Source organism: Bombina bombina, chromosome 1 (genome assembly GCF_027579735.1).
Source record: "Bombina bombina isolate aBomBom1 chromosome 1, aBomBom1.pri, whole genome shotgun sequence".
NCBI classification, from domain to species: Eukaryota; Metazoa; Chordata; class Amphibia; order Anura; family Bombinatoridae; genus Bombina; species Bombina bombina.
The window spans coordinates 11,215,035-11,230,372 of record NC_069499.1 but is presented as its reverse complement, the minus strand read 5'-3'; the positions used below and the strand labels follow the sequence as shown (position 1 = coordinate 11,230,372).

The 15,338-nt window shown below is 53.9% G+C and overlaps 1 protein-coding gene across 1 annotated transcript in view; it reads right to left on the bottom strand.

Annotated features, from left to right (window-relative positions):
* Positions 1-334: 334 nt before the first annotated feature.
* Positions 335-15,338, bottom strand: part of NEK9 (NIMA related kinase 9) — a 347,379-nt gene continuing 332,375 nt past the window's right edge. Inside the window, exons 20-23 of the mRNA XM_053697154.1 lie at positions 14,083-14,397; positions 13,841-14,008; positions 13,709-13,762; positions 335-13,641 (exon numbers count right to left, since the gene is read on the bottom strand). Of these exons, the coding sequence (XP_053553129.1) occupies positions 13,510-13,641; positions 13,709-13,762; positions 13,841-14,008; positions 14,083-14,397 (669 nt within the window). The 3' untranslated portion in view covers positions 335-13,509. The remainder of the gene's footprint in view (positions 13,642-13,708; positions 13,763-13,840; positions 14,009-14,082; positions 14,398-15,338) is intronic.

The following is a 15,338-nucleotide window of genomic DNA, read 5'->3' as shown; positions in this document are numbered from 1 at the left end:
CTGCAGGAATTGTCTATTAATATAAACACTTTTACCTGATAATTGTTAATTCACTGTTGCTGCATTTTGTCTAGTCATTGCATGTTGCTAATTATACCAGAGGCCTTATCACTTTCCCCTATGCCCTTTATTGTGTGTTACGAAACAAGTGGGCGACACACACAGATGCCTATAATGGCTTAATACTTCAATGCTGATTGTTGAACAGAATCCAGTTACTTGACTCTGTTCCTCGCATCTTCCACTTCCCCTCCCTATAGCTACATCATATGACACTGGTCATACTGCATCATAGAACGACTCTGTATTAACTTACACATTAAGACCCACATCATCAAGTACAGTCCTTTATTTCACATGTTGCAAGTTGCTGTCATAACCTAGGAGCGACACCCCTAGGACTTGGTGCCAGACCCAATACACAGCCCCATGCACCACATTCTTGTCACTAGGTAAATGCACTGTTCCCTCTTCTCACCATCGACAACACACAAGCCAGGATTCAATGCAGCGAACAGTCGAAATCCAAAACTTAATAAATACAAGTGAGGTTAGAAAATAGATTGACTTTGACTGGTGCAGAACTATAGCTTACGTTAAAAGCTGTGTGTTTGCTCTCTAGGCTGGCACAGAGCTTTTTCCTGCTCCCACAAGTTAGCACAAAGCACTACAGGTGGCCCCCGGACTGTAACCTCTCACTCTGTTATGTGCGGCACTAAGTCTGTCTACTCCAAGGCCTGGCACCCAGCTATGTGCCCCTCATACTTCCCGGGATAATGATGGGGCTTCCAGAGTGATGGCTATACGGAAAACACCATGGTGCACCCTATGTCATGGTCTGCAACAAATATCTGGGCCCCAACTCTGTGTGTTAGTACAGTAATTTTTGTTTACACTTGTCCCAAGGCTACAGCTGTGAATCTCACTTGTCCCTGGGATATAGTTAAAGCTGTAAATCCCCCCACTAGTCCCCGGCTACAGCAGAGAATCCCCCCTCTCTAGTAGCTGCAGGCTGCATAAACTAATCTGCCCCTGCTCGCTAATCCCCAGACCTACGGAAGCGAATCTCCCCTCGCCAGTCCCCAGGCTACAGCAGCAAATCCCCTCAGCTATTCCCCAAGTTAGGACAGAGAATCCACCCTCAGTAGTCTCCGGGAAACGGCAGATAACCCCCTTCCTTCACCAGTCTGTGGGGTATGGCCGTGAATCCCACCCACTAGTCCACAGGCTCTGTACATGACATAATGTATGTTTATACTAGTTCCTGGGCTACAGCTGTTATTCTTACTAGTCCACGGGCTACAGCCGTGAATTACCCCCCCCCCCCATTTTTAGTCCCCATGCTATAGCAGTGAACCCTCCTTTGCCAGTCCCCAAGCTACAGCTGTGAACCATTTCCCCTCACTAGTTTCCGGGCTAGAGCTGTGAATCCGTGCTAGTTCCCGGGCTACAGCTGTGAATCCTCTCCCCTCGCTAGTTTCCAGGCTAGAGCTGTGAATCCTCTCCCCTCACTAGTTCCCGGCCTACAGCTGTGAATCCTCTCACCTCACTAGTTCCCGGGCTACAGCTGTGAATCCTCTCCCCTCGCTAGTTCCCGGGATTCAGCTGTGAATCCGTGCTAGTTCCCGGGCTATAGCTGTGAATCCTCTCCCCTCGCTAGTTTCCGGGCTAGAGCTGTGAATCCTCTCCCCTCACTAGTTCCCGGGCTACAGCTGTGAATCCTCTCCCCTCGCTAGTTTCCAGGCTAGAGCTGTGAATCCTCTCCCCTCACTAGTTCCCGGCCTACAGCTGTGAATCCTCTCACCTCACTAGTTCCCGGGCTACAGCTGTGAATCCTCTCCCCTCGCTAGTTCCCGGGATTCAGCTGTGAATCCGTGCTAGTTCCCGGGCTACAGCTGTGAATCCTCTCCCCTCGCTAGTTTCCGGGCTAGAGCTGTGAATCCTCTCCCCTCACTAGTTCCCGGGCTACAGCTGTGAATCCTCTCCCCTCGCAAGTTCTTGGGCTACAGCTGTGAATCCTCTCCCCTCGCTAGTTCCCGGGCTACAGCCATGAATCCTCTCCCCTCGCTAGTTCCTGGGCTACAGCCATGAATCCTCTCCCCTCGCTAGTTCCTGGGCTACAACTGTGAATCCTCTCCCCTCGCTAGTTCCGGGCTACAGCTGTGAATCCTCTCCCCTCGCTAGTTCCCGGGCTACAGCTGTGAATCCTCGCTAGTTCCTGGGCTACAGCTGTGAATCCTCTCCCCTCGCTAGTTCCCAGGCTACAGCTGTGAATCCTCTCCCCTCACTAGTTCCCAGGCTACAGTTGTGAATCCTCTCCCCTTGCTAGTTCCCAGGCTACAGCTGTGGATCCTCTCCCCTCGCTAGTTCTCGGGATACAGCTGTGGATCCTCTCCCCTCGCTAGTTTCCGGGCTAGAGCTGTGAATCCTCTCCCCTCACTAGTTGCCGGCCTACAGCTGTGAATCCTCTCCCCTCGCTAGTTCCCGGGCTACAGCTGTGAATCCTCTCCCCTCGCTAGTTCCCGGGCTACAGCCGTGAATCCTCTCCCCTCGCTAGTTCCCGGGCTACAGCCGTGAATCCTCTCCCCTCGCTAGTTCCCGGGCTACAGCTGTGAATCCTCTCCCCTCGCTAGTTCCCGGGCTACAGCCGTGAATCCTCTCCCCTCGCTAGTTCTCGGGCTACAGCTGTGAATCTTCTCCCCTCGCTAGTTCCTGGGCTACAGCCGTGAATCCTCTCCCCTTGCTAGTTCCTGGGCTTCAGCCGTGAATCCTCTCCCCTTGCTAGTTCCTGGGCTTCAGCCGTGAATCCTCTCCCCTCGCTAGTTCCCGGGCTACAGCTGTGAATCCTCTCCCCTCGCTAACTCCTGGGCTACAGCTGTGAATCCTCTCCCCTCGCTAGTTCTTGGGCTACAGCTGTGAATACTCGTTAGTTCCCAGGCTACAGCTGTGAATCCTCTCCCCTCGCTAGTTCCCGGGCTACAGCTGTGAATCCTCTCCCCTCGCTAGTTCCTGGGCTACAGCCGTGAATCCTCTCCCCTTGCTAGTTCCTGGGCTTCAGCCGTGAATCCTCTCCCCTCGCTAGTTCCGGGCTACAGCTGTGAATCCTCTCCCCTCGCTAATTCCTGGGCTACAGCTGTGAATCCTCTCCCCTCGCTAGTTCTTGGGCTACAGCTGTGAATACTCGTTAGTTCCCAGGCTACAGCTGTGAATCCTCTCCCCTCGCTAGTTCCCGGGCTACAGCTGTGAATCCTCTCCCCTCGCTAGTTCCCGGGCTACAGTTGTGAATCCTCGCTAGTTCCCAAGCTACAGCTGTGACTCCTCTCCCCTCGCTAGTTCCTGGGCTACAGCTGTGAATCCTCGCTAGTTCCCGGGCTACAGCTGTGAATCCTCTCCCCTCGCTAGTTCCCGGGCTACAGCTGTGAATCCTCTCCCCTCGCTAGTTCCCGGGCTACAGCTGTGAATCCTCTCCCCTCTCTAGTTCCCGGGCTACAGCTGTGAATCCTCTCCCCCCGCTAGTTTCCAGGCTACAGCTGTGAATCCTCGCTAGTTCCCGGGCTACAGCTGTGAATCCTCTCCCCTCGCTAGTTCCCGGGCTACAGCCATGAATCCTCTCCCCTCGCTAGTTCCTGGGCTACAACTGTGAATCCTCTCCCCTCGCTAGTTCCGGGCTACAGCTGTGAATCCTCTCCCCTCGCAAGTTCCCGGGCTACAGCTGTGAATCCTCGCTAGTTCCTGGGCTACAGCTGTGAATCCTCTCCCCTCGCTATTTCCCGGGCTACAGCTGTGAATCCTCTCCCCTCGCTAGTTCCCAGGCTACAGCTGTGAATCCTCTCCCCTCGCTAGTTCCTGGGCTACAGCTGTGAATCTTCTCCCCTCGCTAGTTCCTGGGTTACAGCTGTGAATCCTCTCCCCTTGCTAGTTCCCGGGCTACAGCCGTGAATGATTTTCCCTTGCTAGTTCCCGGGCTACAGCTGTGAATCCTCTCCCCTTGCTAGTTCCAGGGCTACAGCTGTGAATCCTCTCCCCTCGCTAGTTCCCAGGCTACAGCTGTGAATCCTCTCTCCTCGCTAGTTCCCAGGCTACAGCTGTGAATCCTCTCCCCTCACTAGTTCCCGGGATACAGCTGTGAATCCTCCTACCTCGCTAGTTCCCGGGATACAGCTGTGAATCCTCTCCCCTCGCTAGTTCCCAAGCTACAGCTGTGAATCCTCTCCCCTCGCTAGTTCCCAAGCTACAGCTGTGAATCCTCTCCCCTCACTAGTTCCCAGGCTACAGCTGTGAATCCTCTCCCCTTGCTAGTTCCCAGGCTACAGCTGTGGATCCTCTCCCCTCGCTAGTTCTCGGGATACAGCTGTGGATCCTCTCCCCTCGCTAGTTCCCGGACTACAGCTGTGAATCCTCCTCCCTCACTAGTTCCCAGGCTACAGCTGTGAATCCTCTCCCCTCGCTAGTTCCCAGGCTACAGATGTGGATCCTCTCCCCTCGCTAGTTCTTGGGATACAGCTGTGGATCCTCTCCCCTCACTAGTTACCGGGCTATAGCTGTGAATCCTCCCTAGCTAGTTCCCGGGCTACAGCTGTGAATCCTCTCCCCTCCCTAGTTCCCAAGCTACAGCTGTGAATCCTCTCCCCTCCCTAGTTCCCAAGCTACAGCTGTGAATCCTCTCCCCTCCCTAGTTCCCAAGCTACAGCTGTGAATCCTCTCCCTCCCTAGTTCCCAAGCTACAGCTGTGAATCCTCTCCCTCACTAGTTCCCTGGCTACAGCTGTGAATCTGCCCCCCTTGCTAGTTCTTGGGCTACAGCTGTGAATCCTCTCCCCTTGCTAGTTCCTGGGCTACAGCAGTAAATCCCCCCCTCGCTAGTTCCTCGGCTACAGCTGTGAATCCTCCTCCCTCATTAGTTCCCAGGCTACACCTGTGAATCCACCTCCCTCGCTAGTTCCCGGGATACAGCTGTGAATCTTCTCCCCTCCATAGTTCCCAATCTACAGCTGTGAATCCTCTCCCTCACTAGTTCCCGGGCTACAGCTGTGAATCCACCCCCCTCGCTAGTTCTTGGGCTACAGCTGTGAATGCTCTCCCCTTGCTAATTCCTGGGCTACAGCAGTAAATCCCCCCCTCGGTAGTTCCTGGGCTACAGCTGTGAATCCTCCTCCCTCGTTAGTTTCCAGGCTACACCTGTGAATCCTCCTCCCTCGCTAGTTCCCGGGATACAGCTGTGAATCTTCTCCCCTCCCTAGTTCCCAATCTACAGCTGTGAATCCTCTCCCTCACTAGTTCCCGGGCTACAGCAGTAAATCCCCCCCTCGCTAGTTCGTGGGATACAGCAGTAAATCCTCCTCCCTCACTAGTTCGCGGGATACAGCTGTGAATCCTCGCTAGTTCCCGGGGTACAGCTGTGAATCCTCCCTCGCTAGTTCCTGGGATACAGCTGTGAATCCTCTCCCTTCGCTAGTTTCCCAGGCTACAGCTGTGAATCCTCTCCCCTCGCTAGTTCCCAGGCTACAGCTGTGGATCCTCTCCCCTCGCTAGTTCTCGGGATACAGCTGTGAATCCTCTCCCCTCGCTAGTTCCCGGGCTACAGCTGTGAATCCTCCTCCCTCGCTAGTTCCAGGGATACAGCTGTGAATCCTCTCCCCTCGCTAGTTCCCGGGCTACAGCTGTGGATCCTCTACCCTCGCTAGTTCCCAGGCTACACCTGTGAATCCACCTCCCTCGCTAGTTCCCGGGATACAGCTGTGAATCTTCTCCCCTCCCTAGTTCCCAATCTACAGCTGTGAATCCTCTCCCTCACTAGTTCCCGGGCTACAGCTGTGAATCCACCCCCCTCGCTAGTTCTTGGGCTACAGCTGTGAATGCTCTCCCCTTGCTAATTCCTGGGCTACAGCAGTAAATCCCCCCCTCGGTAGTTCCTGGGCTACAGCTGTGAATCCTCCTCCCTCGTTAGTTTCCAGGCTACACCTGTGAATCCTCCTCCCTCGCTAGTTCCCGGGATACAGCTGTGAATCTTCTCCCCTCCCTAGTTCCCAATCTACAGCTGTGAATCCTCTCCCTCACTAGTTCCCGGGCTACAGCAGTAAATCCCCCCCTCGCTAGTTCGTGGGATACAGCTGTGAATCCTCCTCCCTCACTAGTTCGCGGGATACAGCTGTGAATCCTCGCTAGTTCCCGGGGTACAGCTGTGAATCCTCCCTCGCTAGTTCCTGGGATACAGCTGTGAATCCTCTCCCTTCGCTAGTTTCCCAGGCTACAGCTGTGAATCCTCTCCCCTCGCTAGTTCCCAGGCTACAGCTGTGGATCCTCTCCCCTCGCTAGTTCTCGGGATACAGCTGTGAATCCTCTCCCCTCGCTAGTTCCCGGGCTACAGCTGTGAATCCTCCTCCCTCGCTAGTTCCAGGGATACAGCTGTGAATCCTCTCCCCTCGCTAGTTCCCGGGCTACAGCTGTGGATCCTCTACCCTCGCTAGTTCCCAGGCTACAGCTGTGAATCCTCTCCCCTTGCTAGTTCCAGGGCTACAGCTGTGAATCCTCTCCCCTCGCTAGTTCCCGGGCTACAGCTGTGAATCCTCTCTCCTCGCTAGTTCCCAGGCTACAGCTGTGAATCCTCTCCCCTCACTAGTTCCCGGGATACAGCTGTGAATCCTCCTACCTCGCTAGTTCCCGGGATACAGCTGTGAATCCTCTCCCCTCGCTAGTTCCCAAGCTACAGCTGTGAATCCTCTCCCCTCGCTAGTTCCCAAGCTACAGCTGTGAATCCTCTCCCCTCGCTAGTTCCCAGGCTACAGCTGTGAATCCTCTCCCCTTGCTAGTTCTCGGGATACTGCTGTGGATCCTCTCCCCTCGGTAGTTCCCGGGCTACAGCTGTGAATCCTCCTCCCTCACTAGTTCCCAGGCTACAGCTGTGAATCCTCTCCCCTCGCTAGTTCCCAGGCTACAGATGTGGATCCTCTCCCCTCGCTAGTTCTTGGGATACAGCTGTGGATCCTCTCCCCTCACTAGTTACCGGGCTATAGCTGTGAATCCTCCCTAGCTAGTTCCCGGGCTACAGCTGTGAATCCTCTCCCCTCCCTAGTTCCCAAGCTACAGCTGTGAATCCTCTCCCCTCCCTAGTTCCCAAGCTACAGCTGTGAATCCTCTCCCCTCCCTAGTTCCCAAGCTACAGCTGTGAATCCTCTCCCTCCCTAGTTCCCAAGCTACAGCTGTGAATCCTCTCCCTCACTAGTTCCCTGGCTACAGCTGTGAATCTGCCCCCCTTGCTAGTTCTTGGGCTACAGCTGTGAATCCTCTCCCCTTGCTAGTTCCTGGGCTACAGCAGTAAATCCCCCCCTCGCTAGTTCCTCGGCTACAGCTGTGAATCCTCCTCCCTCATTAGTTCCCAGGCTACACCTGTGAATCCACCTCCCTCGCTAGTTCCCGGGATACAGCTGTGAATCTTCTCCCCTCCCTAGTTCCCAATCTACAGCTGTGAATCCTCTCCCTCACTAGTTCCCGGGCTACAGCTGTGAATCCACCCCCCTCGCTAGTTCTTGGGCTACAGCTGTGAATGCTCTCCCCTTGCTAATTCCTGGGCTACAGCAGTAAATCCCCCCCTCGGTAGTTCCTGGGCTACAGCTGTGAATCCTCCTCCCTCGTTAGTTTCCAGGCTACACCTGTGAATCCTCCTCCCTCGCTAGTTCCCGGGATACAGCTGTGAATCTTCTCCCCTCCCTAGTTCCCAATCTACAGCTGTGAATCCTCTCCCTCACTAGTTCCCGGGCTACAGCAGTAAATCCCCCCCTCGCTAGTTCGTGGGATACAGCTGTGAATCCTCCTCCCTCACTAGTTCGCGGGATACAGCTGTGAATCCTCGCTAGTTCCCGGGGTACAGCTGTGAATCCTCCCTCGCTAGTTCCTGGGATACAGCTGTGAATCCTCTCCCTTCGCTAGTTTCCCAGGCTACAGCTGTGAATCCTCTCCCCTCGCTAGTTCCCAGGCTACAGCTGTGAATCCTCTCCCCTCGCTAGTTCTCGGGATACAGCTGTGAATCCTCTCCCCTCGCTAGTTCCCGGGCTACAGCTGTGAATCCTCCACCCTCGCTAGTTCCAGGGATACAGCTGTGAATCCTCTCCCCTCGCTAGTTCCCGGGCTACAGCTGTGGATCCTCTACCCTCGCTAGTTCCCGGGATACAGCTGTGAATCCTCCTCCCTCGCTAGTTCCCGGGATACAGCTGTGAACCCTCTCCCCTCGCTAGTTCCCGGGCTACAGCTGTGAATCCTCTCCCCTCGCTAGTTCTCGGGATACAGCTGTAAATCCTCTCCCCTCGCTAGTTCCCGGGCTACAGCTGTGAATCCTCCTCCCTCGCTAGTTCCAGGGATACAGCTGTGAATCCTCTCCCCTCGCTAGTTCCCGGGCTACAGCTGTGGATCCTCTACCCTCGCTAGTTCCCGGGATACAGCTGTGAATCCTCCTCCCTCGCTAGTTCCCGGGATACAGCTGTGAACCCTCTCCCCTCGATAGTTCCCGGGATACAGCTGTGAATCCTCCTCCCTCCCTAGTTCCCAAGCTATAGCTGTGAATCCTCTCCCCTCCCTAGTTCCCCAAGCTACAGCTGTGAATCCTCTCCCTCACTAGTTCCCAGGATACAGCTGTGAATCCTCTCCCCTCCCTAGTTCCCAAGCTATAGCTGTGAATCCTCTCCCCTCCCTAGTTCCCAAGCTACAGCTGTGAATCCTCTCCCTTACTAGTTCCCAAGCTACAGCTGTGAATCCTCTCCCTCACTAGTTCCCGGGATACAGCTGTGAATCCTCCTCCCTCCCTAGTTCCCAAGCTATAGCTGTGAATCCTCTCCCCTCCCTAGTTCCCCAAGCTACATCTGTGAATCCTCCTCCCTCGCTAGTTCCCGGGATACAGCTGTGAATCCTCCTCCCTCCCTAGTTCCCAAGCTATAGCTGTGAATCCTCTCCCCTCCCTAGTTCCCCAAGCTACAGCTGTGAATCCTCTCCCTCACTAGTTCCCGGGATACAGCTGTGAATCCTCCTCCCTCCCTAGTTCCCAAGCTATAGCTGTGAATCCTCTCCCCTCCCTAGTTCCCCAAGCTACAGCTGTGAATCCTCTCCCTCACTAGTTCCCGGGATACAGCTGTGAATCCTCTCCCCTCCCTAGTTCCCAAGCTATAGCTGTGAATCCTCTCCCCTCCCTAGTTCCCAAGCTACAGCTGTGAATCCTCTCCCTTACTAGTTCCCAAGCTACAGCTGTGAATCCTCTCCCTCGCTAGTTCCTGGGCTACAGCTGTGAATCCTCTCCCCTTGCTAGTTCGTGGGCTACAGCAGTAACCCCCCCCCTCGCTAGTTCCTAGGCTACAGCTGTGAATCCTCCTCCCTTGCTTGTTCCTGGGCTACACCTGTGAATCCTCCTCCCTCGCTAGTTCCCGGGCTACAGCTGTGAATCCTCTCCCTCACTAGTTCCCGGGATACAGCTGTGAATCCTCCTCCCTCCCTAGTTCCCAAGCTATAGCTGTGAATCCTCTCCCCTCCCTAGTTCCCCAAGCTACATCTGTGAATCCTCCTCCCTCGCTAGTTCCCGGGATACAGCTGTGAATCCTCCTCCCTCCCTAGTTCCCAAGCTATAGCTGTGAATCCTCTCCCCTCCCTAGTTCCCCAAGCTACAGCTGTGAATCCTCTCCCTCACTAGTTCCCGGGATACAGCTGTGAATCCTCTCCCCTCCCTAGTTCCCAAGCTATAGCTGTGAATCCTCTCCCCTCCCTAGTTCCCAAGCTACAGCTGTGAATCCTCTCCCTTACTAGTTCCCAAGCTACAGCTGTGAATCCTCTCCCTCGCTAGTTCCTGGGCTACAGCTGTGAATCCTCTCCCCTTGCTAGTTCGTGGGCTACAGCAGTAACCCCCCCTCGCTAGTTCCTAGGCTACAGCTGTGAATCCTCCTCCCTTGCTTGTTCCTGGGCTACAGCTGTGAATCCTCCTCCCTCGCTAGTTCCCGGGATACAGCTGTGAATACTTTCCCCTCACTAGCTCCCGGGATACAGCAGTGAATCCTCTTCCTCGCTAGTTCCTGGGCTACAGCAGTAAATCCCCCCTCGCTAGTTCTTCGGCTACAGCTGTGAATCCTCTCCCCTCGCTACTTCCTGGGCTACAGCCGTGAATCAGCTCCCTCGCTAGTTCCTGGGCTACAGCAGTAAATCCCCCCTCTCGCTAGTTCCTCGGCTACCGCTGTGAATCCTCTCCCTCACTAGTTCCCGGGATACAGCTGTGAATCCTCTCCCTCGCTAGTTCCTGGGCTACAGCTGTGAATCCTCTCCCCTTGCTAGTTCCTGGGCTACAGCTGTGAATCCTCTCCCTCGCTAGTTCTTGGGCTACAGCTGTGAATCCTCCTCCCCTTGCTAGTTCCCGGGCTACAGCCGTGAATCCTCTCCCCTTGCTAGTTCTTGGGCTACAGCTGTGAATCCTCTCCCCTTGCTAGTTCGTGGGCTACAGCAGTAACCCCCCCCCTCGCTAGTTCCTAGGCTACAGCTGTGAATCCTCCTCCCTTGCTTGTTCCTGGGCTACACCTGTGAATCCTCCTCCCTCGCTAGTTCCCGGGCTACAGCTGTGAATCCTCCTCCCTCGCTAGTTCCCGGGATACAGCTGTGAATACTTTCCCCTCACTAGCTCCCGGGATACAGCAGTGAATCCTCTTCCTCGCTAGTTCCTGGGCTACAGCAGTAAATCCCCCCTCGCTAGTTCTTCGGCTACAGCTGTGAATCCTCTCCCCTCGCTAGTTCCTGGGCTACAGCCGTGAATCAGCTCCCTCGCTAGTTCCTGGGCTACAGCAGTAAATCCCCCCTCTCGCTAGTTCCTCGGCTACCGCTGTGAATCCTCTCCCTCACTAGTTCCCGGGATACAGCTGTGAATACTCTCCCTCGCTAGTTCCTGGGCTACAGATATGAATCCTCTCCCTCGCTAGTTCCTGGGCTACAGCTGTGAATCCTCTCCCCTTGCTAGTTCCTGGGCTACAGCTGTGAATCCTCTCCCTCGCTAGTTCCTGGGCTACAGCTGTGAATCCTCCTCCCTCGCTATTTCCCGGGATACAGCTGTGAATCCTCCTCCCTCCCTAGTTCCCAAGCTATAGCTGTGAATCCTCTCCCCTCCCTAGTTCCCCAAGCTACAGCTGTGAATCCTCTCCCTCACTAGTTCCCGGGATACAGCTGTGAATCCTCTCCCCTCCCTAGTTCCCAAGCTATAGCTGTGAATCCTCTCCCCTCCCTAGTTCCCAAGCTACAGCTGTGAATCCTCTCCCTCGCTAGTTCCTGGGCTACAGCTGTGAATCCTCTCCCCTTGCTAGTTCGTGGGCTACAGCAGTAACCCCCCCTCGCTAGTTCCTAGGCTACAGCTGTGAATCCTCCTCCCTTGCTTGTTCCTGGGCTACAGCTGTGAATCCTCCTCCCTCGCTAGTTCCCGGGATACAGCTGTGAATACTTTCCCCTCACTAGCTCCCGGGATACAGCAGTGAATCCTCTTCCTCGCTAGTTCCTGGGCTACAGCAGTAAATCCCCCCTCGCTAGTTCTTCGGCTACAGCTGTGAATCCTCTCCCCTCGCTACTTCCTGGGCTACAGCCGTGAATCAGCTCCCTCGCTAGTTCCTGGGCTACAGCAGTAAATCCCCCCTCTCGCTAGTTCCTCGGCTACCGCTGTGAATCCTCTCCCTCACTAGTTCCCGGGATACAGCTGTGAATACTCTCCCTCGCTAGTTCCTGAACTACAGATGTGAATCCTCTCCCTCGCTAGTTCCTGGGCTACAGCTGTGAATCCTCTCCCCTTGCTAGTTCCTGGGCTACAGCTGTGAATCCTCTCCCTCGCTAGTTCTTGGGCTACAGCTGTGAATCCTCCTCCCCTTGCTAGTTCCCGGGCTACAGCCGTGAATCCTCTCCCCTTGCTAGTTCTTGGGCTACAGCTGTGAATCCTCTCCCCTTGCTAGTTCGTGGGCTACAGCAGTAACCCCCCCCTCGCTAGTTCCTAGGCTACAGCTGTGAATCCTCCTCCCTTGCTTGTTCCTGGGCTACACCTGTGAATCCTCCTCCCTCGCTAGTTCCCGGGCTACAGCTGTGAATCCTCCTCCCTCGCTAGTTCCCGGGATACAGCTGTGAATACTTTCCCCTCACTAGCTCCCGGGATACAGCAGTGAATCCTCTTCCTCGCTAGTTCCTGGGCTACAGCAGTAAATCCCCCCTCGCTAGTTCTTCGGCTACAGCTGTGAATCCTCTCCCCTCGCTAGTTCCTGGGCTACAGCCGTGAATCAGCTCCCTCGCTAGTTCCTGGGCTACAGCAGTAAATCCCCCCTCTCGCTAGTTCCTCGGCTACCGCTGTGAATCCTCTCCCTCACTAGTTCCCGGGATACAGCTGTGAATACTCTCCCTCGCTAGTTCCTGGGCTACAGATATGAATCCTCTCCCTCGCTAGTTCCTGGGCTACAGCTGTGAATCCTCTCCCCTTGCTAGTTCCTGGGCTACAGCTGTGAATCCTCTCCCTCGCTAGTTCTTGGGCTACAGCTGTGAATCCTCTCCCCTTGCTAGTTCCCGGGCTACAGCCGTGAATCCTCTCCCTCACTAGTTCCCAGGATACAGCTGTGAATCCTCTCCCCTCCCAAGTTCCCAAGCTACAGCTGTGAATTCTCTCCCCTCGGTAGTTCCCAAGCTACAGTTGTGAATCCTCTCCCTCACTAGTTCCCGGGCTACAGCTGTGAATCCTCTCCCCTTGCTAGTTCTTGGGCTACAGCTGTGAATCCTCTCCCCTTGCTAGTTCTTGGGCTACAGCTGTGAATCCTCTCCTCTTGCTAGTTCCTGGGCTACAGCAGTAAATCCCTTCCCCTTGCTAGTTCCTGGGCTACAGTTGTGAATCCTCCTCCCTCGCTAGTTCCCGGGCTACAGCTGTGAAACCTCCCCCCTCGCCAGTCTCCGGCCTACAGCAGTGATTTCCCCCCCCCCCCCTCGCCCCAGGCTACAGCAGTGAATGCCCCTGTCACATTACAAGCTGTTGTAGGACAGAGCTATGCTTCACATTGCTGACACATCAGACTTGTACTGTGTGTTCCCTACCTCCTGCGTAGCATAGGGTGCTATTTCAATCTCACTCTCTATTGTAGCATAGAGCTTGTTATCTGGAGGCAGAGTGCGCAATGCGCTGTCATATGGCTGGATGCTATATAGGGCCTCTAGAATCCATACGTGATTAGCAGGGTGGCTGCTGCGCAGTTAGGAGCGAATAGAGCAATCCCAACCTGTCTCGACCCTTCAGTATGAGATGCTTTGTAGTTATCAGGCTGTACGGGGAAGTCACAGATGTGAGGGTGTAGCATCCTCTGTGGTGCTCGGTATAGTAAGGTTGCAGCACGTGAGGTGGTGCAATTCTGGAAGTTCATATAAGGCACTTGTATATCTCCTCCCGCCTCAAGGATTTCACATGTTGCCAACACGGATGCACATCAAGCAAGCACGTGTTGTGCATGTGTACAATAAGTTACTTCTAGTGTCCCCGTGCATATCACATTAGTGTCCCTGAGGCTGAGCGGCATCCATCTGTTCCAAGGAAGCACCAGGAATCTCCATCACATTCCTCCTTGGAGGTGTCTCTGGAGCCAGCAGAAGGGAGAGATCCTTTACAGCAGAGCGCCACCTGCAGGGAAACAGTCTGGTCAGCCCCTGTATGCTCACAGCACCCTCCCCTTCACACCCACATGTACCTGTCTCTGCAGTAGCTGTATGGCTTCACCTTGTTTACTCAGCATCTGATTTAACTGAAAAATAGAAGCAAATAAATGTACATGGTGGTATAAAAGGGAAATGTTTTCAGTTGTTTGGTAGCCGTCACTCACATGCATAGCTCCCAGGAATTTGGCATTCAGTTCTTGCACTGCTGCTGTTAGACGTGTGTTCTCCTTACGCAGAGCCTCCTGTTCACTCATACAGTGCGACACCAGATCCCGCAGACTCTGTACCTCTAGCTGAAGGGAGCTGCACGCGCAGACGGGAAGTGAGCTGGTCTGTAATAGAGGAGGAGGTGACACACTCTTCGTACAGCACAGATATCAATAAAACCTTCCTGCACCCTCCTTACCTGTGGCACTCCTGCAAGTGTGCTGGCACCGGAGACCTGCAGCACTCCTCTAGGATCGTTACTTGGCACTTGAAGGGCTTCCTCAGTCACATTGTTTGGTGTGTTACACAACTGCTCTCCTTCAGGCGTTTCACTCAGTTTGAGCAGATCCCCTTTGGGAGATTGCATCAGGTCATGAAGTACTCTGGCAGGTGTATGTATTGGCTCATTTAACAATCCTCCAGGGATGTCACATGGGGACACATTTGCTGAGGACTCCAAACCAAGGGATAAGGGTGTCTCTGGCATGGGGATAAATTCTGCTTCTTCTAATTCCTAAAGAAAATAAGGACATAACATTTTAAAAGTTTGGCCTTTCCTGCCCTATTTAGTGGTAGGACTTAGCTTTATGTTCTTCCACAAGACATCACATGTGGGAATTCCTCTCCTGACCACTAGGAGGAAGCAAAAACACCCTAACATACCATAGCTTTAAATCTCTCCCACTTACCCTGAAACGTCAATCATACATAGAGCCAAGTAGATGGTGAAAAACAGAAGTGGGGCAAATGAAGTGCAAACAAATAGAGCCGCCAACTGGGAGATGGAAAGGAAATAAATTAATCAGGTAAGCATAAATTTTGCTTTCTTTCATTAGATGATGAGAGTCCATGAGACATCACATGTGAGGACCTATGGGGTAGAGCAATAGTTAAGGCAGAAAACTTACACTATGGCCCACAGAACTTTCCTGGCAAAAGGATTTTCTGAAGAAGCATACACATCAAAGTGATAAAACTAAAAAGTATACAAAGTCGACCAAGTACCTAACCAATCTATTCTATGAAAGCCTTGATTATGGAAGACCCAAGAAGTGGAATGAACAGAAATGTGTTAAAACAGAATTTATGCTTACCTGATAAATTACTTTCTCCAACGGTGTGTCCGGTCCACGGCGTCATCCATTACTTGTGGGATATTCTCCTCCCCTACAGGGAAAGGCAAGGAGAGCACACAGCAAGAGCTGTCCATATAGCTCCCCCTCTGGCTCCGCCCCCCAGTCATTCGACCGACGGTTAGGAGAAAAAGGAGAAAACTATAGGGTGCCGTGGTGACTGTAGTGTATAAAGAAAAAGAAAAATTTTTCAAACCCGATTAAAAAACCAGGGCGGGCCGTGGACCGGACACACCGTTGGAGAAAGTAATTTATCAGGTAAGCATAAATTCTGTTTTCTCCAACATTGGTGTGTCCGGTCCACGGCGTCATCCATTACTTG